This window comes from Pimephales promelas, chromosome 12 (genome assembly GCF_988280905.1).
Source record: "Pimephales promelas chromosome 12, fPimPro1.hap1.1, whole genome shotgun sequence".
Taxonomy (NCBI): Eukaryota; Metazoa; Chordata; class Actinopteri; order Cypriniformes; family Leuciscidae; genus Pimephales; species Pimephales promelas.
In genome coordinates, this window is record NC_142780.1 from 5,867,727 (window position 1) to 5,891,047 (window position 23,321).

A 23,321-nucleotide genomic window follows, 5' to 3' on the forward strand; every position below is an offset into this window, starting at 1 on the left:
CAGGATCCTAGTGACGAAATCCAAAATCAATGGATTTAAGCACTCATTTATAAATGTCGCAGTCAACAAACTGGTGCACTTTACTAGTGAGTACAGCTGTCTTCTAAGGGAGCCTGTATGTAACTTAGGGACATTGTTCCACAGCATTTATATAAGCATTACCTAATAGATAAGCAATCAGACTTGTTACTACAGCTTTACAATCAAGTACAAAAACTAAAACAATCAGATTACTGCAAAAATGAACTAATCTGCCTGTATTAAACAGTTAAAAAACATTATGAATATTTCAGACACAACTCCATCTTAGTTTCAAGTAATAAGCAATGTATAAATCTGATTCTGCCTGGTCTGATTGCGTTTAATTAAACCAGACTCCCTCACCATAATCTTTCAACTACTGATCAAACACAGTATAAACTTCAAGGTACTGTGAGTGTTTATTTGCATGATCTATTGGTCACTGAGAAGGGTAACATGACAGGGAAAATGTGTCATCCCTTACTGCAAAATGATTGGCAAGCTTACAAAACTAAACCAAATTCAACAAGTTTACAAATACACAATGTTTCAGATATGAAGAATGTCATCAAGTAATCACTGATTTTCATGATGCAGTGACAATGTTTGTTTGCACATACAAGATCAGTGACCATTATGGTTGTCAATGTGAGAAATGCGGGGTGTGCTCCAATTGACACTTCACATCAAGATCAAAGATGTTTAGTAGGATATATGTGTGCAGATGTTGTTTTTGTGTCCGACACATTCCCTTTAAATAAGAATCCACAATAACCACCACAATACGTACTTCAAGTAATGGTGTGAAGATATTAGTAGTCTATTCTGTTGTCCCAAATCTCAAAGTAGGCTATGTGTCATGACCAAATGCAAAAAAGAAAATAATAAAAAAGTAGAACTTGTGGTGTTAACAGTTGTTTAAATTTGCTGTTTGTTCAGTGTCTTAACACTGCTTACCATCAGTCATCAGTGTCATTACTGCAAGGCGACAAAATTCAAGTGTGCAGTTACCAAGAGAACAATTAGTATTGCAAACAAAATTCTATTTAAATCATGAGAGGAGTCATGATGGTGTTGGGCGTTTAAAAGATAACTGCAGAACAATGATGCAGGTTTTGCCGGTTTTTTTTTCTTTCTGATTACAGTACTGTATATCAGTTTAATTAGTCCACTCAGACAGCTATCTGTACATTTGACATGACTGAAAGGATCTAAATTTTAGTCTTTGACAGAATTAAGCAGTAAACCTGTGGTACAACTAGTACAAAATGTATAGACGTGGGTCCAACTGAAGGAATGACTCAAATTTTCAATTTTGCCACAACTGAAGACTCATTACATTATAGTATTCGACAGATTCTAAATAAATTTCATTATGTTTGTACATAGCATGCTGATGTGCAACAAATCTGCGATTATAAATATTTTAAAATAAGCCTGTCGGTTCTTTAAAATGCTCCTCGAGGAATGAATTCAAATGTTGTCCAAAAGACGACACTAAAACATGCCCTTCAAATATTCAACTTTTCAGGACTTAAAAAAAAAAAAATATTACAACTTTCTTACACAATGGATGAAAACTCCAACAATGTACAGGTTATATTCACATTTAAGTTGTCAAACATCATTTTGTTGAAAAGCAATGTATCAAGATTGTTGTGAAGCGATGTACTATTTTGCTTTAGTTTTACGAACAATGCATGTGAGACATTTTGAAAATGCAATGCATGGAAGTGTGGCTCATAATGAACACACAGACAAACAGATTTCAGTCATGTGTACATAATAAAGGGTTAAACTAAGTGTCATAATCTTTCAATTCTAGAGACAAAGAACTGGCATTTCAGATACAAAGGAAAATTGGAAATAATTAAACCAAACTAATTCTTTCTTCAACGTTCATTTGAACCTAATGTTCAGAGCTGTGTATTTTAGCTCTGCACATTTCTGAAAACATGTTGGACATTACTTTACGTTATAAGAATTACAGGATAACAGAATTGCTGTTAAGTAAAAATAAAAAGGCAGAAAATATTTCAGGTACATTTGTTCTTGAACAAAGTATGAGACCACCTGTAAAGAAAAGTCTCCTTCCTTTCAACAATATTTCTCATCACAATGCTTTTATTTATCAGAATACATTTAAGATCTACTGAAACTGAAGGGGGTGAAAGCAAAAAAATAAAAAAATAAAATAATAATTCAAGGGAATTCTTGAAAAGCACTCAAAAACATATGCCTTGAACACTTGGTTAGCTTATACTGTATGTAGTGTGAGCCAAAATCTTCACATCTTGGTGAAGGTTGATAAAGTGGCTGTATTTTAGCATTATGAAGCTTAAAGACCACTACAAGCAATCATGGTTGCCCAGCATTATGTTTATAACAATAATTTAATCACTCAGAAATAAAGCAAAGTTGAAATCCACTGGCTCTATACTCGAAGTGAGAGAGTAACAGAGGTTAACAGACAGAAAACAGTTATCTGTAACCTGTAAACAGCAGAAACAAGTATTTTACATGAGAAACAACAGAAAAACAAGTGTTATAGGGTGGGAAAGTGAAGGAAGTTACTTGAAGGAAAGAGATAGTCAGCGTATCCACTAGTCATCCATAATACACACTCATACACCCACCCCCACAAGCACTCTCTTACATTACACAAACTGAACAGGATAACCACCTTTTGCATTCCTTCATATGGATGTTTCTGGATCTCCACATTTTCCTCCTCCTAGTTCATCCCTTGGGTATCTGAAAACTTCTCTTCCTCTATGAAGAGTAGTGCTGTAACATGGCTGCTCTGGAGCAGGGCTTGTCAGTGCATGTGTATTTACATGCAATATAAGTATCACGCTGCGATTCACAGGTGATGCTAGCTTGCTGCCTATTTCAGGTTGTGTAGAGCCTTTAGCACTCATTCTAAGATGCTAATATCGAGGGGGGAAGAATGGTCTTTTGGGTTGGTTGAAAGGCCCACTGCTAAAACTGCCACCGTGACGTTTTGTCCCAGGCAGGAGGGGCTCACGGTTGAGGGAGGGGGGCAGGGAACCTCTGGGAAACTGTGGAGAACGGAGTGTATGATGCTGGTTTGGTAAGTGGAGGAGGGCCAGCGGGGAGGAAGGGCGGCGGGGTCTCTTATTTGGGGAGTTGAAGGGTAGGCGGTTAGGGATGGACATGTGAGTACGAGGTTCACCTACTGGGGATGGAGGTGTAGTTGGGGTAGAACCTGATGGTGATGTGGGACTAGGGCCCTCTCGAATTCTGCCCAGGAGGGGTGGGGGAACTCCAGGGGTGCCAGGGCGATGAAGAGGTGGGGCGTGGCGCAAGGCAAATTGCTCTTTCACAGTGCCTGGCCGTGGGGGTTCACCTAACAAGGAAGGGAGTTGGGGTTTGCCGCCTCTTGGAGGGGCACTTCCAAGTCCCGTTCCATCGGGACGGAGATTGACAGGTGGGTAGGGTAGGATTCGATCTATGGATACAAGGACACCACCAACCATAACAGTTGAGGTTGGGGAAAGGTGGTCTCTAGGAGGGGGTGGGGTCTGAGGCATGGGTGGAAGTGGAGGTGGGACACGAGGCATAGAAGGGGGGAAAAAAGGAGGGGGATGATGGTGCTGAGGAATGCCATGAGAAGGCCGTGTATGGTCCTCATTTGCGTAGGGTGGAGGTGGGTACTGCAAGGGGGGCGGAGGATGAGCAGGGAGAGGAGGGGGAAGAGAAGGGACCAATCCCAATTCTTCCGAATTCTCATGGCCGTGACTACGAGGGCGATGTGGGGGTGGGGATTCCATAAACTCCTCCTCTTCATACCAGTCCCCACCGACTCTAGAACTAGCATTGCTTCCCCTTCTTGGGCCTCTTCCAACCAAGCGGATGCTTTCAACCGTCTGAATGCGGTTGCCGTAATCGAGGGTTTCGATTGCAGCTCCCTCATTGGAGGATGAAGAAACAAGAGTCTCAATGCGATGGTAGTGGTCTCCATTGTCAGCCGAAGCTTTCCTCTCCTTGTCTTTCAACCCATCTTCAGATCCTCCACTTGACTTGCGAGAGGCTGCACTTTTCTTTATCTCTCCGTCCATCTTTGATTTTATTCTCTGATCCTGCAGCATGGCCGCTGAAGGAACGTTCAAACCCACTCCTTTTCTCTTCATCCCTTCTTCCTCATTGTTTTTGCTCACAGCCTTGACCGATTTAGTCGCACTTGGGCTAAAGGGAGCAAGCCTCGAGGGCGGTGGGGTGCGGTAATCCCTGTCTTTCCGCTCATTTTCTCCCAAAGCCTCTCGTGGAGTGATCACTGCATCCCAGGGGTCACTGTGATAGGCTGTAGGTGAAAGGTTATGCCCTCCAGACAGACCTGCACTCTGGGGGTCATTGAGGACATGGGGTGAGTCCATGATTTCATCTTGAGTGGGTGTGCTACCGCTCTCATCTCGGACAGGGGTGCCATCCAGGTTTTCCCCACCAACAAGGAGAGGGCTATTGCTGCCCACGTCGTCCAGGCCAAGTCCGAGAGCGCTGAAACCAGGATTGCCCTGAAGGAAACTATTGATCTTAGACTCCAAGCTGGGCAATGCCACAGCCTCACTTTCACATTCTGCCTCTTTCTTCTCCTTTTTTTCTCGTTCCCTTTCTTTTACTTTTTCCCTTTCCTTCACCTTCTCCCACTCTTTCCCTTTCTCTTGCTCGGGCTCTTGTTTGAAACTGTTGCCTGTGGGCTTAAGGGTCTTGGGTGTTGTTGGGGGGGTTGTGGTGGAGGTCGCTGCAGCTTTGGTGACAGCTGAAGAGGATGTAGAGGCAGATGAAGATGGACCAGGGTCTGAAGTGGCGAGAGTGCCTGAACGAGCTGATGAAAGGAGAGATGACAAACCTGCAAGATAGATATTTAGTGAATATCAATTAGTTACTGGTTCAAACAGGTTTCCCCAAACACTTCTACTTTCCCAACCTGTCTCCCACTGACAAACAGATTAGAAACCAATGGTGTAATGTGTCCTACCCTGCAGTTTGGGGCTGTGAGTCTGTGTTTTGGTGAGTACATTCAGGATGCTCTCAGGGGAGAAATCTACTTTAGACAGGATGTTGGCCAGAGGATTCGATGGGGGAATGCTAACAGGGGTTAAAGAAGGGGCTTTGGAGGAGGAGGCGTGGCTGGATGGTGTGGTAGGTGTGCCAGGGGAAGGACGGGACACAGGACTGACACCTGGGTGTTGAGAAAGAAGAAAACATAGTCATGAAAGGAGCTATAATGAACAAAGTCTTCTCAAACTCTTTCAGTTGTATTTATTTTGTACTTCTGGAGCTTGTCCTGCAAAAGGGAAACTCACCAGTGGTTTTCATTGCATTAGAGAGAGAGCTCAGAATGGAGCTGATCTTGCCCAGATCCACATTGGCCAAATTCACCGGCAGGGGGGAGGGGCTAACGACAGGGGCAGCTACAGGTGTGGTGGGCAAGGGTGAGGTGTTTGCAGGAGGTGTTTGATTGGTTGATGACCCAGACACAGTCTTTGTGGGAGTTGCTAAAATCTGGGATGGTTTAGAAGCAGTAATTTGGGAGCCTTTTGTTGCGGAGGCATTTGTCATCTTGGACACAGAGGGAAGAGTTGACTTTTCTTTCCTCTCATCAACTAGAAGACAAAGGACAACTATGTCAGTTAAACATTTACATAGTAACTAACAGTACTGTGTTCCCCTCATCTCTGCATTCTCTCACCAACGATTCCAGAATTTGCTGTTGTTTCCTCTTCCTCAGACATATCCATGTCCTCAATATCTCTGTTGTCCTTCTGTTGCTCCAATCCTCTCCCCGCGTTTCCATCCCCAGAGCCCGTATTCTTCTTGGAAATCATACCATGGAAGGGTGACTCTGAGCCAGTGGGGGACGGGGCATCCTCAGAGGGGGATGGGATGGGAGAGTCATCCAGACTGGGCAGTGTGGCCTTTAAAGCATCCAGCTTCCGCTTCAGGCTACACACGCGATTGGCAAAAGCTTTATAAGCCTATAAGAAATGGTGAGGGGTTTGAGAGAAGCATAATATGAGGATACATGATATAAATTGATAGTTGGTACATCAACAGGCCAATTTTTTGGCATTTTGAAACTTGCATCAGGCACTAACCATGCCCCCTTGGTTGATCAGAAGTCTAACCTCAGAGAGCACATTCGATTCTTCTCAAATATATTTGGGTAATAAGTTGTGTTTGCCAAAGCAAGCATGTTCACAAGAATGTAAACAAATTTAGTAGAATTGTCGACTCACATTGGCAACAATTTTGACCTCTTTGTACTGCATCTCGTAAAAAATGTCTGCGTTTCCCAGCGCCTCCAGCAGCGGTGGTCCTGCCTTCATCTGGCCCTCCAGGAATGCCACAAATTCCTGCAGCTTTGTACCTCCTTCCTCAAAGTCCTTTGAGAATTTATTCCCTCCTGCTTTATCTATGGATGTAAGGAGGGAGACATTTGAAAAGCCTATTTTTCCACAGTTATATATTGCAGTTTTTGGGAAGCAGTTCATTACCTTTTAACCTCTTGAGGGCCTCAGTGCTGCAGACATCCACTCTGAGAGCAGTTAACTGCTTCTCTCTCAAATCACTCTCGTCTAAAGAGTGCTTGTATGACATTAACCGATCGACAAAATCATGTGGCTGACAAAGAGAAAGACATTCATTTTTAGTTTAATAATTAAACAGAAATAAACGGGCAGGAAAAGTTCTACTAAATCTAAAGACAGGTCATGACTTACTACAAACTCTGCAACAATTTTAGATTTCAGAGCAGTTTTAGGGTTGACTGGGGCTGCGGAGAGAAAAAAAAGGGTTATTTTTTTTTAAAAGACTTTTCATTGTGAATTATTGGATAGCTATTTGTTAATTTTTGCGCTCTTCGTTTATATTCAGCATCAATGTTTTCTCCGCAAACATATTACAATCAGTGTTTGAGAAAATTGTAGCAAGTACAATAAAAAAAATTGTTTTCCATTTAAAAAAATATAAATGTAAAACACAAATTTTAGAATTTTTTTATTGCTTTAGTACAATGACAAATACAAACCAATAGTGCTGTAGCGGCGCGTCGATGATTCGACGTCAAAATTTCGTCGACGTCATATTTTTGCGTCGACGCTTCTTTATTTATTTATTTTTTGCATGTTCCCGCCGGTACAGCTTGCCACACACACGTGGGAGACCGAAACATTGCAGAATAGAGGACGAAAACAACTAGAAGTAAATGTGCCATCCATTTAATGAATCACACACAGTAAACAAACCCTTAAGAAAAAAAACTTAGCAATTTAGACGCGCAAACTGGGTGCCGGTGTGGTGAGACGTACAAGCTCGGGCAGATTCGGCTTGAAGCGGTTCCCGGACGCGGCGCCGGGCGCGCTGTGACAAAAAAAAGGCGTACACACCGCCAGCCACAGTCTTCCTGGTCTTGCGCACCTAACGGGTCATTTTTGCCGTGCGCACATTCGCGCTCGTGCGGACGTGTCGAGTATAAACAAGGCTTTAACTCCGTGTCAGCACGCGCTCTGATCAGTAGGTGAACTCCGCCTCCGACTGCGTTTCCCTCCTCAGCTGATATTAATATTTAAACATTCTCTATGATAAAAAATGTTTGTAAAAAATATTTTAATAACACGGTTTTGGCGGTTGTAGAGTTATGATGGTGTTCAAATACATAACATTAGACTAACGTTAGCCAGCTTATAGTATCTTGATTCAGTATGCTAGTATTTATTTGAGATATAGTTTTTTTATTAATTGAGCAGCAGAAAAAATATTCTTTATATTAGTCGTCCAATTAGTCATTAGATTAGTCGACTAATCGATAAAATAATCGCCCAACTAATCGTTTAGTTAATAATCGTTTACCCCAGCCCTACAAACCAATTATTTTTTCTATTTTTATCTTTAAATAAAATGTTTTATTATTTGTTTGTTTATTGACTTCAAATGCCATGCAAGCAAAAAGGTCTATTTACATGGCAAACACAAGGTAAACAATACAAGATATACAAAAAAATAACGCAAATAAATAACTGAAGCAGTTGAAATTGTGCCATTAGTTAAGTTAGATGATCTAAGAAATCGGGAGATTATCACACTGAGCATTTTCAATGGCACAAGCACCTGGAATTTCTATTTGAACCCTCTAACCTGATTTCGTGCCACTAAACTCTGCAAATATTTTCAGTTCAATTATCCAGTAAGCAAATTAATTTAAACAATCAGTCCAAAACAGCACTAATGTCAGAGATGGCAGAGAAAATAATAACCTGCGTTCCATTTCAGTGAATTATTTATTCCAGCGTTTCGCTTTAAAATCACAAGCTCTGTCATATTCCGTGAGCGCGAGCCATTGTGCTATGTGAAATGCAGACTGAACGTCAAAACATTGCACCACTGTATGGCCAGATGATACACATACTACGTTTTTTCGGGCTGGATAAAGCAAATCAGCGTCTTGCTAGTAAAGTTTCGATGCTCTCTCGCACAGACTATGCACAGACGTATTTCAGTAAATTCACATTGTTTCCACACATATTCAGGTTAATTTATTGATTTGTCATGTGTATGTTGCTGTTTTTAATAATTCTGATTCAATCCATGTTTGTAGTATGCATATGCAGTCAAGTACAGGCGGTTGATTTAGGCCAGGTCTTTTTTGGCATCCCTATGTGGTCTAGTTCGGTATCGCAACTTGACTTGTCTAAAATGTAAACAAGCTCTTTGCTGTTGCACTGTACATTAGGGGTGGCGGGAAAAAAAATCGATTCTTAGATGCATCGCGATGCGGACTTGGATGATTCGGAATCTAAATGTTTACTGATGATGTAATGTTGACAGGACACAAAAGGTGCCAGGACACACCAGAGAAGCATGATGGTTGAGCGCAAAATCCCTCGCTTTAAAATCTAGCATAATTTAGGCTTTAAGAAGGGAAAAAGGACCTGGGATATGAGGTAGGGCTCCAGACTGAGACCAAATGGTCGACAAGAGTTCGTACTGGTGTGACCACCAAGTTGGACCACTAAGCTGCAAATTCTGTTACATACGATAAATGTCGAACGAAACGAAAGTGAAACAAAACTGTGCTATTTGTTTGAGTTGTGGTGCACGGACGGTTTAAAAGGCAAAGCGGCCTTCACAAAATAAAGTTTGGTTTTCTGTCAAATTTCTTAAACTTAAATGGCAATAAAACTGAAGTACTTTTTATAGGCACTAACTCAATTCTCTCTAGGTATTGCAGTTTTTTAATTTTCCATTGACGATTCCTCCATTTTTCCTTACCGCCTCAGTGTTTCCCCTAGGATTTTTGTTTAGGGGGTGGAGATAAAAGTACACTACACTACCTGCTACTGTAGCGGAGTGGGCATGTATTTTTTTATTTTTTTTTTAGACATCAAAAAGAGTGTATAATAAATCAAATCATGTATTATTATTATTAGATATATAGATATATGAAAAAAATTCAAACTAATTCTGTGTTTTTGCTGGTAATAAAATTAAGCCATAAAACACAACTTTGTCAAATAATGTGCTGCACAATGAGCTTTACTGTTAAAATTAAAACATGGATTATTCCTTAAATTCAGTTTTGTTTAAAAAAATTCATAATTTATTCGTATTAGTGTTAATGTATTATTACAGGGTTCCTGCACACTTTTTAAAGTAAAATTTAAGGCTTTTTAAGACCTTTTTAAGACCTGAAGAAATCAAAATTAATACCATACATTAGGGGTGTGCGATATTGACAAAAATATATCTCGATATTTTCACGTTTTGTTGATAAACACAAAACAAAAACAAAATCAGTCAAATATCAACTAATTTTTATCAACAATAATTAGTTGATATTTTACTGATTGTGTTTTTGTGCTGGTGCCATGGCTGGTTTAGGCCTGTTGTTGACAGCAGACTCGCGGAGATATTTACATTTTTCATATTCTATGCAGTGGTCAGTTCACAGCAGTGACAGAAATTATTAATTAATGTGCAATATTTGCCACCTTAAATTGATTTCCAGGGCATTTTCACCTATTTATGGAGATTTTTTTTTCTAAACTTATTTAGAGTTATGCATCACGTGCATCACATATATACAGTAATTATACTTATTTATACAATAATATTTCATTACACAATAATTATACAGTACCACTGTTAGCAGTCAAATTAAATCATTCAATCAAAAATCCATATTTGCAGTGCAGAGTAGACGCAGAAGCAGCATTAGAAGTGGCATTAATATATACACTCCAATTACAATTGCATAAATCAAGCTATAAGGTTTTTTAAAAAAATCAATATTCAATATTTAAATGTGAAATGATTTCTAATTTTTTACTTTTAATATGAAACTAAAACCGCCAGTAGGCGGCGGCAAATCGCTGTCTTAATAAGCGAGTTGAGGGAGTCATTCATTCAACCGATTTGTTCAAACGGGAAAGAAGCAAGTGATTGAATCGTTAAAATGACTCGTTCAAGACGCGGATTTCCTTCAAGAAATCATCGCTGTCTGTTGCATTCAGACTCTGCTATGGTTTCATTTAAAAATTCTAGTCGGCGAAATAAAGGGAAAACAAACAATATCGATAATGTTATGGCTAAAAACTAACTCACAATGTCACTTTATTTTTAATTTAACTATTGTATAACATAAATATCACACTTGTGCACAGGAAAACGACACTCTTACTGATGTGATATTCTAATATAACAACATGATATAAATATAAGGCAAAAACTAATTTGGGGACATACCTATAACCATAATAAATACATGTCTATGCCTATAACTGCACACATCACGCCGTGAAAACACAAGAGACAAATGCGATGTCAGCTCACACTCACAGTGCCTCGTCCATCGTTAAAAGAATAGAGTATCATAATAGACATCAATACACATCGCACACCTCTACGCACATAAAGAATTAACTTACGACTTAACTGACATTTGCCAACTTTCTTCTCTCCTCCTCTCCTGTCTCGCGTGCAGGAGACGGACGTTATTCTGCCGCGAATTGTCACGTGAACAAGCAAATCCACAAAGATAAAAATTAATACGTACGCAAATTAGATGGTTTTAATTTGGAAAACATTAAGATATGACTGAGTCGAAGTGTCATCTAAAATTTAAGACCTTTCATACCTAAAAATAAGACTTTATAAGACTTTTAATGGCCTTAAATTTTAAATATCTAATTTAAGACATTTTAAGACTTTTTAAGGACCCGCGGGAACCCTGTATTACATCTGGACATTTTCTTATTTCTACTATTATAGTAATATATTTCTGTCAAGTTAAACCAAACTTTTATTTTGACGGGTTGCTGTGAAGCCCTTTGGATTTTCTGTGTGTTTGTCATGATCGTCATGATGATAGTTTCACAAATGAAGCGGTTAAATGATCACGAGGTGACTTTCAGAGTGGATCTAGAGCCTAGAGAGGAAGTTCAATCATTTCTGTCTTCATATAGGCAAAAAAAAAACAAAAATCAGCGCAAGCGTCACACGTGTGTCTTCAGTGTAGGTGTGTGTGTGTGTGTGTGTGTGTGTGTGGTAAATAAAACTGTGCGTCGGCTGCACCAGAGCCGTTGAAAAACATATTCATATTTAGCGGCTCTGGGCTGCACTATTCATTCACACGGAACATACGATTCATATATTTGTAGTATTTGTGGTTTAATATTCACACACCCTAGTCTGTATCGCAATTTTTATTTCAAGTGTACTGAACCGCTTTCTATTTATTCCTCGAAAATATACAGAAAAATCCTTTTTTATGACTGGATTTCGTCAGCATTTTAGGGGGGGCAGGCCGCCCCCTAAAACAATGGTAGGGGAACACTGCGCCTGGTTAGGAACTTGGGGGTAATTTTTGACTGCACTCTTTCATTTGACGCTCACATCAATAGCATAACCAGGTCTTGTTATTTTCATCTTCGTAATATTACTCGTCTCATTACTGATTCGCTTGTCACCTCTCGCAATGACTACAGTAATACTGTTTTATTTGGTTTACCACACAACTTGTTGTACTTGTTGCTTTCCTCTTTTGTGGTTTGACATTTTTTACTACTTTGATATTGTTCTTGCAGCTACTTTTTCTAGATATTAAGTGACTTTTTCTTAAGTGATTTGAAAGGCACCTTAAATAAAAAAAAAAGATGAAACATTTTAATCGTGATTAATCACACACTTATTATTAGTATTATTAATGATTGACAACCCTAATTTTATACAAAAATTAAGTTTCTTTTTGGAAAGAAGGTCCCCTTCAAGATGATCATTATATATTTGGCGTCTCTAGCATTAAGAATTTTAAAAACATCTGCACTAGACTTAAGTCCAGCATTGAAACTAGAAGCTCAAAAACTTACCAGGAGGAGGGGGTTGCTCTTTCACTTTCTCTTTTTCCTTTTCCTTTACTTTCTCTTTCTCTTTTTCTTTCTCTTTCTCTTTCTTCTGGAGACTGGCTTTCAGCTCAGTGATCAGCTCCTCAGGATAAACGCTTCTCTCTTGCCAAATACTGAAGATCCGGTCCACTGACTTACACACTTTAGCATCCCTACAAGCACACAGAGAGTCAGCAGAGAAAGTGCTTCTGTACGAATCACACTCAAACACACACACACACACGATATACTAACTTGACCAGCAGGGCAGCGTCTGGCAGCACGTCAGCGAAGGAGGTTCGGTAAATGATAGCGTTCTTCCTTTTGCAGTTCTGAATGACATCATTAGCCACGTAGAAGAGATTCAGCCTGTGACTGGCATCCGCTGCATAAACAACAAAAGGAAAATGGGGAAAAAATGTGTTATTAGACTGCAACACTAGCATAATAAAAAGAGAAAATAGGAGCATACGTAAGAAATGAAACAGAAAAAAATTGGTAACACTAATAAAATACTTAGATTATAGTTACTTAGTTTATTTATTGTAGTCTCTACATTTTTAATATACACTCAGCTAAAGGATTATTAGGAACACCTGTTCAATTTCTCATGAATGCAATTATCTAATCAACCAATCACATGGCAGTTGCTTTTGTCAGAATGGGAAAGAAAGGTGATTTAAGCAATTTTGAGTGTGGCATGATTGTTCGGGCCATTTTTACAGTAGTATTTCATTGTGCAGTATTTCTCAATCTGCTCAGTTACTGGGATTTACACGCACAACCATTTCTAGGGTTTACAAAGAATACTGTGAGAAGGGAAAAACATCCAGTATGCACATGCAGCAGTCCTGTGGGCGAAAATGCCTTGTTGATGCTAGAGGTCAGAGGAGAATGAGCCGACTGATTCAAGCTGATAGAAGAGCAACTTTGACTGAAATAAGCACTCGTTACAACCGAGGTATTCAGCAAAGCATTTGTGAAGCCACAACACACACAACCTTGAGGCGGATGGGCTACAACAGCAGAAGACCCCACCGGGTACCACTCATCTCCACTACAAAGAGGAAAAAGAGGCTACAATTTGCAAGAGATCACCAAAATTGGACAGTTGAAGACTGGAAAAATGTTGCCTGGTCTGTTGAGTCTCGATTTCAGATGGTAGAGTCAGAATTTGGGGTAAACAGAATGAGAACATGGATCCATCATGCCTTGTTACCACTGTGCAGGCTGGTGGTGGTGGTGTAATGGTGTGGGGGACGTTTTCTTGGCACACTTTAGGCCCTTTAGTGCCAATTGGCCATTGTTTAAATGTCACGGCCTACCTGACCATTGTTTCTGACCATGTCCATCCCTTTATGGCCACCATGTACCCATCCTCTGATGGCTACTTCCAGCAGGATAATGCACCATGTCACAAAGCTCGAATCATTTCGAATTGGTTTCTTGAACATGACAATGAGTTCACTGTACTAAAATGGCCCCCACAGTCACCAGATCTCAACCCAATAGAGCATCTTTGGGATGTGGTGGAACGGGAGCTTCGTGCCCTGGATGTGCATCCCACAAATGTCCATCAACTGCAAGATGCTATCCTATCAATATGGGCCAACATTTCTAAAGAATGCTTTCAGCACCTTGTTGAATCAATGTCACGTAGAATAAAGGCAGTTTTGAAGGTGAAAGGGGGTCAAACACAGTATTAGTATATTGGTAACTGGATAAGTTACATATAGCCAGACAAAAATTATATAGGGCTGCAAAATTCAAATTCAAATATTGAACTTTTTTTCTTAAATTCGACATATATGCAAATTCTAATGGGAAAAAAAAAACGTATTTGAATTAAATGTGTGGCAAGCACTGCTCAACACCAAATATACTTACAACATACTGTTCACAATAATATGCTTAAAAAAACAACACTGCAAGATGTTATCAACGAACTAAATGCTTTTTGAAGAAGAAACTTTAGAAATAATGATTGTCATAGTCAATTTAAGTCAGAACTGAACCATTTGAGCTACATGAACAGAAACTGAGTGAATATGAACCAGTCAACAGACGAGCTTTGTTCAACCAAAAGCATAAACGTATGAGAATCACAAATACACAACATAACATGCTTAACGTGCACAAAAATTACACGTTAACCTGACCCAAGTTACATGGTATTCAAAATGTAAGAAAGTCGTGCTCTTTCCATAACACACTAGACGGAGTAAATAACTGAAGAATAGGCCTACAGAATGTCAATACTGTATTAGCCAGGCATATAACACGGGACTTATAATTTTAGGAGACCAGTTTAATTAAAAAAAAAAAATCTTTATGTTATTAAATTGATACATTTAATATATAAAGGTGGCTTTTTCCACTTTAACAAAACATTTTCATTGACTAAAATTAGATGTCATTTTAAGTCCGAGTAAAACTGACAACATTAATCAGAATTATTCTGTGAGCTCAATAAATAATACATCATGACTAAAACAAAACAAAAAGTTATTTAAAAAAAAAGATAAAAGATTCACACTGGAAATGGCCTCAGGGCCTAAGTGAAATCTTTTGATTTAATAATTTTGTGCATTTAATTTTTAACTAGAGTGTGTAATGGATTTTTTCCCTGAACCTGACTACTCTACAATAATACTCACTCTAGTTGGCCAAGTCTTATACTTTTACCTCAGCGCGTCTACAGTCGACGACCTGCTAGGTACTAATCCTATAACCCTGCCGCGTCTACAGTCGACGTCCTGACAGGTACTAATAATTCTAACTTACTTGTTCTTGCTGCGCAGCTTAAATAACAGACAGACTCCAGCAAATGTCCTTTCAATGCTTTTAATTACGGCCAGGAGAGTTCTCGAGCAATACTCAGAGAACTTCCCAAGTAAAAACAAGGCCGGTGGATCTCAGACAAATTCCATTGAGAATCCCCCCGAAAACACTGATACAACAGTTTTTATACAATATGGAGGCATGCCATAATGACATTAATTTCATTGGTTCTTCATAGGTAGACTGTTTTGTTACTGGGTAGAGGAGACTTTGTTTTAATGTTTCTAACTTAGTCATCTGTCTAGTTCCATTTCCCATATTTGTTATTTATACACAGTCAGGTGTTTGACACACATACATTCATCTCAGGACATTGTATCAGAGATTTGGCTGGTTAAATGAGGTCAAATGTCGAAACATGGTTAGCTTAATATATTCAGTTTAAAATTTTCCACCACAAGTGCATCTACGATCTACTTCTAACCAGACACAGATGTGATACGATTCCAATGACAATTTGTATGTCCACACACAGCAACTATGAGATGTGAAAAAAATAAAATAAAATAAAATAAAATTAGAGCAAATTCTATGACAAGGTACAATTGTTGTTTAGATTACACTTCTTTGTTCACGGTTTGAAAGCTCTCGTTTTCTTTTATTTTCAAGATCTGAGGTGAATAATCCACTGTCGCTTTCATTATGATTCAGGTAACTTAACATGATATTTCAAACACAAATTCAATTCATTTAGCATTATCAGAATTCTTAGCATAATCAGTACCTGAGATTGTCACACTTTGTATGTTGGCTTGCAATATCTCAATGATTTTAATGTGATACTTCCAAAAGCTATGTTTTAGGTTAACGCATATAACAGAATAGACTGGGCACGTGACTACTCCTTACGTGTGACTTGCTTTAAAGAATTAAGCTGCGGAAAACAACTCATTGTGACTCGAGCTGTCTGACACACACTCGAAGCACATGCTCAGAGAGCCGCCTCTCAGACAGTGTTCGATGTCAAAATGCCTGTCTTGGTGAGTATTCATGTAAACACAGTCAGTTTTGTCTTAAGTGAATGTAAACATTGGGAAAAAAAAAATCAAGTGTGTGTTAATAGGATTCGTGCATTAGGTCTTAAAGTGATAGCAGCCTAAGAAGTAAACCTGCAGTGGTCTTTCGAAAACAAAAGAAAAAAGAACAAAAATCACTCACTGCTGTTGACTGTATAACTTTTTTACCTTTAATATGAATCAATGTATATTTAATTCATGTGAAGACTATGCAGTGTTTTAGTTTTACATTTGATAATTCAGTTTCTGAACTGTTAAATCAACGCTATCTCACAACCAATTCGGACGAATTTGTACAAGTGATTAAAAGGTGGCTAATTTGTACGAATTCGTACGACCTCACTCGTCTAAACCATGTGATTGGTAGGTTTAGGGGCGGGGTCAGGGGTATGTCATTCCAACGAATTGTAACGAATTAGCCACCTCGTAAAATTCGTATGAATTGCCGTGAGATCGCGTTGGTTAAATATATCTAATGTCGGCCCACCTTAAAAAAAAAAAAAGCACTGGGCTAGGGCTGGGCAATAAAACAATAACATATTATTTTCCTTAACACGAGTTCAATAAATGTTTGATATGCATCAAAAGTGGAACAAACCCGCATTTTGTCAAATAAATTACATATGTTTAGTTGTTTGTTCAGAATAGCGTTGGGACGATGGCTGACATCGCTAATAATATGTCATTGAAATTTGTAAATAAAAGAACAAGTCATCTTATATGTACACACGCTTATTATGGTCACTTCTGCTTGATCCATGACACAGGATATTAGACATGAATAATTTCCATTAATCCAACAAGGTGCATTAAACAGCAGAAGCCCTGGCTGTCACCTTATGAATGAACATCTAATAAACACTACTGCCATAATTTATGATATTATAAAACAGACCAGGAACAAAGAGCAATAACATTGTGATAAAGTATTTGGTGAAGGCTTTTGCGCACGGTTATGCAACAGGGTTATGATTGTTAATAATAGGGAGGCACAATATTGGGAAAAAAAAAACCTGACATTGCAAAATTTGTTTTTTCTTAATTTCACCAGATGATTTTATTTTTGAAATTTCTTGAATATTTTTAATAAACTACATTTGGAAAGAACGAATCATTCAAGGATGACTGGGGTGATTTTGTAGGAGAGTGCATCCACATGGAAAAACTAATTACAAGCAAAGATAAATACAATAGAAAAAAGATAATTAAATAAACAGTGTTGTTTTTTTAGCTAAATTTAACTGTATTTAGGAACAGACATTGAATAATCAAATGTAACACAACACTGCCGTTACTGTATGAATTAAATATAGCAGACATAAACGGGTAGTTGGCAAATACGGATCACAGAACAACTACAATCCTATACTTGACATCGATCGCACATCCTGATAATTGCTAAAACGACATAGCCCTAATTGTTAATGAAAATGAAAACTAGAAGTGGATCAATTTTACAACAAAATTTTAAATACACTGGGAATAACTGTATTTATAGTACAGTTATTGAGTGGAGTTCTCTTTTGACCCCCGATCAAAGAACTTTGCTGAGTATATCAGTATCAGTACCTTATTTAAATCAACCATTAAAGGAACAAACAAAATGCAGTTAAACTTTACAAAGAGGCATAGAACCAGTTTATTTGTAGTGCACTGACAATAGTTTTATATAATTAGTTTTTTAATTAAATTAATAAAAAGACAAAATGACCTTGATATATGTTTGGTAATTGTACTTGAATGAATGTAAAATTAATTTGCAATATTTCAGATCAATATATTTGTTTTCCTTAATTTTAACTAACCCTAACTTTATTCTCATCTGAATTATAAATACATGATTTCCGTATAAAATAATTACCATTAAAACACATTTGATTTTCTTTTTTAATCAGTGTAGAATCATACGCAGGACTGTTGGAAAGCTGTGATGACAATAAAATGATAGCTTATAAATATATCTCTGATTGTTTCTGTTCCACAACATTTTGTATGTCATGTTTGGGGTGTGGGATGAAGAGAGGGATATTTTCAGTAATTATTTAATAAAACATTTAATTTATCTTCAGTGTAGTATTAGCCAATCAGACGCGAATCACGCGATTATGATTATGAAAAAAGTAACGTTAGTCTAAAAAACTGCTATTGATCATATAACGTTAGTCGATGTCAATATCAGCGCGAGCAATATAATGAGTTAGCTCATGGCAGAGTTTATCAGCCGAACACCAGACCGCAAATCTACCTTTGGTGTAAGGAAGAGACACGGTGTCTTACATCTCTGCGTCTTTTTCTTGCCGCCATGCAGGCTCAGATGGTAGCCTATATGATTATGATTAGCATGCCTATTATAAAGACACAAACCTTTTACTATCATGTCATTTGAATAATATGCGCGCGATAGAGAGAGAGAGAGAGAGAGAGCAAGACAGCGCTTGTGTTGTGTGAAGACGTGATAGTGCGCGCGTGGCCAGGGCGCGCGCTCTCTCTCTCTCTCTCTCTCAGCTCGTTTGCGCCCTGTCAAACGCATCAGTCATTCTACTCTACAACACTCACCGCGATCAAAAAAGGCTTTGGCGGGACAAAAAGCGGACGATCCGACAGGTTTTAGAAGATTAAATACAACCCGAAAGAAACTAAAAAAAACAGACCCGTCAAAATAGTCAATGATACATTTGCGACCCATTAAAAATTAGGGTCGCAATGGGATTTCAAAAGGTCGCATATGCGACCATTTTGTCGCAGTGTAGTTCCCTGAGAAGCCCATGCTATGTGTTAGGTGTGGAAAGCTGAGCCTAACACTCTCATTAGAAAACTCTTACACTTTATGATAAAGGACAAACAATTAGTTGTGAAGTGAAGTCATCTGACACCAATGAAGCCTTTAGTCATTCTATTTAACTATAACTCATGCTGTGAGTAATCCAATTCCTAAAATGTCCTTATGTAAAATAGGCTCACTGTTGCGCTCCCTAGTTGTGGTATCTAGTTCTGCGGCATCATTTTTAGGTAAGTTTGATGAACGAACACCAGTAAACTGATCTGCTCCAACCCAGGCAACTAAACACAAAGTATTCCAATAGGGATGCACCGATACAAATGTCCTCGTACTCATAATAATGCTCCGATACCAACAACCAATACTGACAACACTGAGCATAATGGGCATAAAGAAAGCCTTATGAAATCTATCTGATTAGTGGAATATTAAACAAAACAGAGCATATAGCAGTGGATTGAGTGCGCAGTGGCACAGATGCCCAAGATCGAGCGCACGTCCCTTTTTCGCATTCATCAGTTTGTAGTTCGATTGGATGTCAGTGAAGGTGGCAAAGAAATGTCTCCCAGTGTACATAGTCTATTATAAGTGAACGTAGACAGGGATTAGTGCATTCCATCTTAAAGGGCCAGTAGCCTAATAAACCTGCTGCTGTGGTTTAATGTTAATCAAACATAGGATATGGAAATCACTCACTGAATAACTTTTGTAACTTTATAAAGATCCATCTATATTTAATTTATACTGCTATGAACAACACATGCAGTGTTATTTCACAAATTGATTTATTCAAATACCTGAAAACTACATTTAGACCTACCTGAAACCCAAAACACTTTATTTTATTACTAACTGTATTGTCAAGTAATAATGTTTTAAATGTACATGAATTAGGCAAGTAGTTTATAGTATCAAAATTGGAATAGAGAATTGTGATTTGACTGGTATCTATTTGATTAGCACTGAACCTAAATATGCAGTGTTCTAGTAAATGAAAGATAAAATATGGTTCTCATGAAAATTACACAATTTTAACAGGCTTAATTAAGCATGAAAATAAGAGAAGGATATATATATATATAAAACATATAAACAATTATAGCCAACTAATATGATTCATATATTCTTTTGGCCTCTCTACGCAATGTATTTAAAAATTACAAATGCAGTGAAAACCCAGGTAGCGGTAAGTACCATAAATGAAAGTTTCAGTATCAGACTTGTTCTGGAAAACGAGGTATCGGTGCATCCCTTTATTCCAACCTTGACTACGCTTACATGATGTGCACCAATAATGTGATTATTTCCACGCGATATTAAAAATTGCACAAGTAAAGTTTTCACTCCCGTTTTATATAATTTCCATTATTCTGGTTATTTTTACCGCCAATAATCATATAACCCTAATGAATAGCACAAAAGATGAACTCATACTGTATATAGTAGGTGAGGTACAGGCCACATTACGTGAAATCCAAAATTCGATTTTAAACATCAATGAATATACTCCAAAATATTATTGATCATCGCATTACGTCTGAGCACTCGTAGATACCATCCCTACTCATCAGCAATGCTATCAAACAAATCCAATGGCAAGATAAATCCTACTGAAGTTATCATAATGAAGTTGTAAATTCGGGATCATCATTACTCAACATAATGGTGTTTATTACCATCAACACCAAAATTACAGTTTGAAGCCATATTTTTCCATGTCAAATCCAAGCATTCAGATCCAAATAATTGGAAAAATCAAGACTTTAACTACATGTACGCGTAGTATTTCAAAGTATACTCAACTTGACAATGACAAACAAGTACGCAGGCAGTTGGAGCATGTGCTTTACCACAACTTGCATTACCAGTGCCTGGGCAATGTCATCCATGAGTTAAACCCCACACACATCTGTCCAATCTTTAAGGCAAGAGTTTTACAAAAGAAAGTACTGTCTAACCTCCTCACACAATCTCTCATCCATGTAGTTATCCATTGTTTGTGCACAGATTTCTGTTTTTTTTTTCCATTAATTCAATTTTCTTCAACTATCTTGTGAATCATGTGTGATCTGTGTGTATAGCAGGTGTTCTCAACTTTTCAAGAAAGTGGACCTTGAGGGCCAGAGTTTAGTTCCAAACTATAGTTGTTGGTACCAATAGGAAGCCCTGAACCGCAACCTAAAAAAAAAAAAAATCTGTAAAAAAAAAAAAAAAAAAAAATCTAGCATTTCGAGATTAAAGTTGGAATTTTTCGAGATTAAAGTCGAAATGTTTCGAGATTAAAGTTGAAATGTTTTGAGATTAAAGTCGAAACATTGTGCATTCATAACAGTGTGCGTCCACTGGCTCAGAGCGCGCGCGTGTGTGTGTGTGAAGTCGAACTGCCATGGATAAACACAACATAGTAGCTTTTTACTTTTTTCTGGGCTTTCAACAAAATTCTACACACGTCACACGTGCTAGTGGCAGTGTTTCTGAGGTGTTTTCGTGCTGGATGGAGAAATCCAGCTTTATGAATGAATGAATGAATGAATGAATAGGGCATTTATATAGCGCTTTCATTAGGGGTGCACGATTCAGAAAATGTCACGATTCGATACCGATTTTTTGTCTTGAGATTCGATTCAAAATCGATTTTCGATTCAAAAACGATTCTCGATTCAAAAAACGATTCGCAGGTCTATATAAATGTAGTTTACTTTTTCCTATGTGATTGATTGCAGTAGACATAATTTAAAAGAAAAGTTTGATATCACTTTATATGTCTTCATACAAAAATAAAAACTTTTGCAACTAAAAAGTGCGAAGTGCCAAGCTTTGGCCAGATTTTAAATACATTTAATTCAAGTTTAAAATAAAACTTAAATAAAAAGCTTTTACATTTAGCTTTAAAGTAGGGCTGGGCGATATATCGAATATGTACGATGTATCGTTATATTTTTTGAAACGATATGGAATGAGGCAATACCGTTTATATCGATACAGTAGTTTGATATGAGCACATCTGAAAAATAGCGGAGGTTGCAGTGTGAGCTGCTGCAGTGAAAGTAGCTAGGCTACGTAGTACAATTTGTCCTAAACATGACACAAGCTTATATTAATTGCGTCAAAATCACTTTGATATAGTTAACAAGTTTAAGGCAGCTTGCCGCCCTGTCAAATGCTCTGACAGACACTGTTGCTGACTGACAGATATACTTGCGCTGTTTAATGCGTTTGAGAAGTGGTGCTTTCCTCAGTGCTCAACTTACATTTCACATATTCTCCATCTGTAAATGTTAGAAAGTAAAGCAAATATGTCCATTTCACAACAAATATGTCCATGTCAGAAGAGGACGAGCTTCTGCAAGTGAATCTAAAGCTAAAAGCTAAAATTCATGCTTCCTTGAACGAGCGCCGGCGCGCGCATGCGCGTGAATAGTACTACGTAGTACGCAATAATTCTGACTAAAATAAACATATTGCTAAAATATTTGTTGTTGGAGAAAATAAATGTGCCATATGTGGAATTTTAGTATATATTTTTAATGAAAGTGAAAGTGATTATAATGGGGTAATCAAATGCAGGCTAATATAATTAGTTTGTGCTTTTGTTTTTGTTTTTATTTTCATTTTTAGTTTAGCTTTTAGTCAATATAAAAACAAAAGCTTTTTGCACATAATATATTGCATAGCCTATATTATATTTGTTTCCATATCCTTCAATATCAACATTGTTTGTAGGATATCATTGGGCCGAATGTGAATATATATATTAGGGATGAGTCACGATCTTCGAATGGTCGAATAGTCGAAATGCGTTCGAACTTCGATCATAAAATAGCTTTTTCGAATATCGTTATATTTTCGTGCAATAATTCCAATGTGTATTTAACATAATTGACGCAGCGCCTACTGACACAGATCGCGGAGCAAGGTATTTTCCTGTTAGGGACACAAGGTGTCACTAACATGCATGAAACCCACTACTGGGCGATCTAGGATACCAGCTTTTTGAACAGTGTAAACAAACAACAGAAGAAGAGCACTGTCGTGAATGCACTGAATCGGGAATCGGGAGAAATGCCTACTGAACCACCGGCGGCTAAAAATCCACAAAATGACGCCCTCATCTGCTGCAGCGATTGCGGTCTTGTTTGGCGAGGATAACATCGAGCAGACAGCAACAGCGACAACCGAACTCTTGCAATACTGCCAAGATACAGTATGCCCACCAATGAACGCTGATCCCATAACATGGTGGAAGGCCAACGCGAAGAAATA

At 38.1% G+C, this 23,321-nt stretch overlaps 2 protein-coding genes across 2 annotated transcripts in view; both read right to left on the reverse strand.

The window, feature by feature from the left end:
• The window catches only part of tars2 (threonyl-tRNA synthetase 2, mitochondrial), a 45,715-nt gene extending 42,870 nt beyond the window's left edge, over positions 1–2,845 (reverse strand). The window contains exon 1 of the mRNA XM_039661664.2: positions 2,705–2,845. Coding sequence (XP_039517598.2) covers positions 2,705–2,713 — 9 coding nt within the window. The 5' untranslated portion in view covers positions 2,714–2,845. The remainder of the gene's footprint in view (positions 1–2,704) is intronic.
• rprd2b (regulation of nuclear pre-mRNA domain containing 2b) overlaps positions 422–23,321 on the reverse strand; it is a 39,175-nt gene continuing 16,275 nt past the window's right edge. Inside the window, exons 2-10 of the mRNA XM_089117446.1 lie at positions 12,678–12,807; positions 12,408–12,595; positions 6,765–6,817; positions 6,540–6,666; positions 6,282–6,457; positions 5,735–6,020; positions 5,349–5,648; positions 5,021–5,224; positions 422–4,891 (exon numbers count right to left, since the gene is read on the reverse strand). Coding sequence (XP_088973572.1) covers positions 2,952–4,891; positions 5,021–5,224; positions 5,349–5,648; positions 5,735–6,020; positions 6,282–6,457; positions 6,540–6,666; positions 6,765–6,817; positions 12,408–12,595; positions 12,678–12,807 — 3,404 coding nt within the window. The 3' untranslated portion in view covers positions 422–2,951. The remainder of the gene's footprint in view (positions 4,892–5,020; positions 5,225–5,348; positions 5,649–5,734; positions 6,021–6,281; positions 6,458–6,539; positions 6,667–6,764; positions 6,818–12,407; positions 12,596–12,677; positions 12,808–23,321) is intronic.